Raw genomic sequence first — 3,110 nt, forward strand, 5'->3', positions numbered from 1 at the left:
TACCGCGACGTTTTCAAAAATGCCCCCGCACTTATAAGATGCCCATGCCCCAAATGGGCCCTTAATGTTAGTGTAGTGCATGTGATATTATGGGCATGGTTTAATGTACATTGAATTCTTGAGAATTAGCTCTTTCAAAAAAAAAAAAAGGTTGTTATCCTCTAAATAATTTAAGCAAAAATTTCATCAAATAAATTTAAACGAGTATTAACTTTTAAAGTGAACGCATCAAACCAACAAACTCTAAAAAAACTCCATTTTTACATCAACTCAAATATAAATAACTATTTTGCACCAAATACTCCTACTTAATAACAAACTCACCATAAAATTAAACATGGTGTAGCTAAATTGTAAAAATCAGCATGAACATCACAAACATCACAATCCTCCTTATATCAAATTATAATTAGACCATCATGTTTACCATTATAAACTAAATAAAATAAGATTGAAGGCCTGCAAAAATAAAATAACCCTAACAGACCAAATAATAACACAAGCCTTCACAACTTCACATCACCATTTAGATGTCCCCCAAAAAAAAAAAAAATCACAGCACCAATTTAAATAAATTTGAATCCCAATAAACAATAGAAAATGCATCTCACACAAAACAAATTAAAAATAAATGAACCATCATCATCCTCCTCCCAAATGTATCATACCACTCTATCAACATAAAAAAAATATCAGGTCAGAAGTCCTAATGCATTAGAACTCTAATAGTGAAGCGCTACGTGTCAAATGACTTAATTGTAATTCATTTTTTTCGGGTCACTTAACACGTAACGCCTTACAAAATCCTAATGCATCAGGACTCATCACCTAATATCTTTCTACATAAGCGCCATCCATAACTATAGCTTTAAACTAAAGAGGAATTAAAATCAAAATGAAGAGAAAGAAACAATAACCTTCTTCCATCCCGAGACGGCGACCGATGATGCCCTAAACCCAATCCGCCTTCATTTCTTCAGCACAATCGGGAGAACAATGACGAGCACAATAATAAGCAGCAGAATAATCGCAATACAAATCCACTTCCGCGTGTTCCTTTGATGCCGCTTCGCCTCTTGAAGCTGCTGCGTTCCACGATCGACGAAAGACCTCGCCCTCCCCACCTGACTCTCGATATCATCGATCTGATGCCCTTGCGCTTCCACCATCACCGCCATATCTAAAAACACCTGATGCAACTCCACCAAGCTCCTCTCCAACTCCTCCGCGGCCCCTCTCCTTTCCTTCATCTCCGCCACCGCTGCCTCCACCGCCCCTCTCCCCCCTGCTTCCTCCCCCGTCACCGCGTAGTACCTTCTTCCCACCGCCTCCCGATGCTCTGCCGCCGCTCGCCGCCTCAGTTCTCCGAACGCCTCCATCTGATCCCTCAGCTTCTTCCGCAACCCAGCCACGACCGACGTCCTCGTCCGGTCCGTCGAAGTCCCCGGCCCGCACCCTGGCGCCGACCGATTCGCCGCGTTCGATCGGTCTAAGGATTCCAGCCGCAGCTTGATCAACTTCGCTTTCTTCAGTGCTAGAGCAACATCGGAATCCATCCGGGTGCGGATATCGCGGACTGCGGCTGTGGAGTGGAGGGTTTTCAGCGCCTCGTTGGATTCGTGGAGGCTGCGGTGGCAGCGCTCGATTTCCTTGAGTTCATCCTTGATTGATTCCACGTCTTCGAAGAATTTGTTCAGGTTGGCTCCGCCGGCGGCGGCGGCGCTTCCGATGGTGCCTGAAATAGAGCTCGTCATCTGGATGCTGCTTCCTGGAGATCCCGGGTCCTTAACCCAGGATCCCGAGAAGAGGTTATTCATTTCGAACTGCTTGAACCTGTAATTCCCAAACCTTTTCAATCCGTAGAATTACACTTATCAGAAGAATTTTGGGGGATCGGCAGAAGAATCGATGGAGAATTGGGGAAGAAGGAAGATTAGGGTTTATTTAGCAGGCTGAAGAGTAGAGGTCAATGATAAAGACGCGGGTTTTCTGAGAAATTTTGGCTGCCGGACGGCGAAGTAGAGGTAGGAAGACTAATACTAATAGCCGGTTTATATATATGACATAGAAGTTTAATATATTTACATATCTAACATATTAATTTTTATATTTATGTTTTTAATATTTCTGATGTATTTTTTTTTCAATATTTGACGGTAATGATATTTTTAATATGATGTTAAAAATTTAAATATTATTTATATAAAGATTAAAAATTTTAAATTAAAAATATAAATATATAAGAAATTAGTGTGATGTTTATGTAAATGCGGCAAAAGTTGATTAGAAAATTTGTTGAAAAAGTGAATGTGTGAAATACGAGAAATTATTCTGTACGGATATCCACCGTCGATCATCGCAATCAAAATTTTTTTAAAAATAAAAAATAAAAAAAGTTGAAAGTGGGATCCACTGAAATACATCTTTGCGGTGATCGACGGTTAATATCAGACACCACACACCACATGTATCCGTATGAAATAATTTTTCGTGAAGTAGGCAGTTGTTTCTGTTATTTATTTATCAGTTAGAATTGATCCATTTGTTTTCTTTATTGTGAACCTATAAAATTAATTTTGGGATTTATGCTTGTGAGTCCCTCTGAAACTGAGGTATTATTGGTTGCCTCATGAAAATCTTACAGGGCTGATTTTTTAAGAATAGGTCTCATTGATTATTCAATATTATATCAAAATTTACACATTTGGAAGTAATGGAAGAGAGGTTTAGAGAGACTTCAACGATTACCCACTATTTTGGCTGTTACCTACTTTGAAATAGTTCTCACCTATAATTCAGAGTTATCAAATTAATTCAAACTATGACTATAATTTCAAAATTGAATTATTGGTGTACATCATAAATATGTAAGTATGAATCACAAAGCCTTCTCTCGGATGGTGAAAGAGGTGACGCGGCTCCACGGGGCCTACCAAGTAAAGGTCAGGATCGCATACTCAACTAACCAGTTCCTCATATGGCGGAGACGGAACACCTCAGACGCATAAAAAAGGGATCACTCTTGATGTGTTCAGCTGAGCTGGCGCATTTGATGGAGCCCAACACCTTCCTATTTGAGGGTCGCCGGCCTAATAGCTGTCCGGCCTAAC

General features: G+C 40.1%; 1 protein-coding gene across 1 annotated transcript; it reads right to left on the minus strand.

Moving 5' to 3' along the window:
• Positions 1-510: 510 nt before the first annotated feature.
• Positions 511-2,038, minus strand: LOC110038257 (syntaxin-121-like). Its single transcript, XM_020743037.1, has one exon. It carries the CDS (start codon positions 1,815-1,817, stop codon positions 969-971), a length of 849 nt encoding a protein of 282 aa, XP_020598696.1. The 5' UTR covers positions 1,818-2,038; the 3' UTR covers positions 511-968.
• Positions 2,039-3,110: the final 1,072 nt, after the last annotated feature.

The sequence above is a fragment of the Phalaenopsis equestris genome, unplaced genomic scaffold (genome assembly GCF_001263595.1).
Source record: "Phalaenopsis equestris unplaced genomic scaffold, ASM126359v1 Scaffold232317, whole genome shotgun sequence".
Lineage (NCBI taxonomy): Eukaryota > Viridiplantae > Streptophyta > Magnoliopsida > Asparagales > Orchidaceae > Phalaenopsis > Phalaenopsis equestris.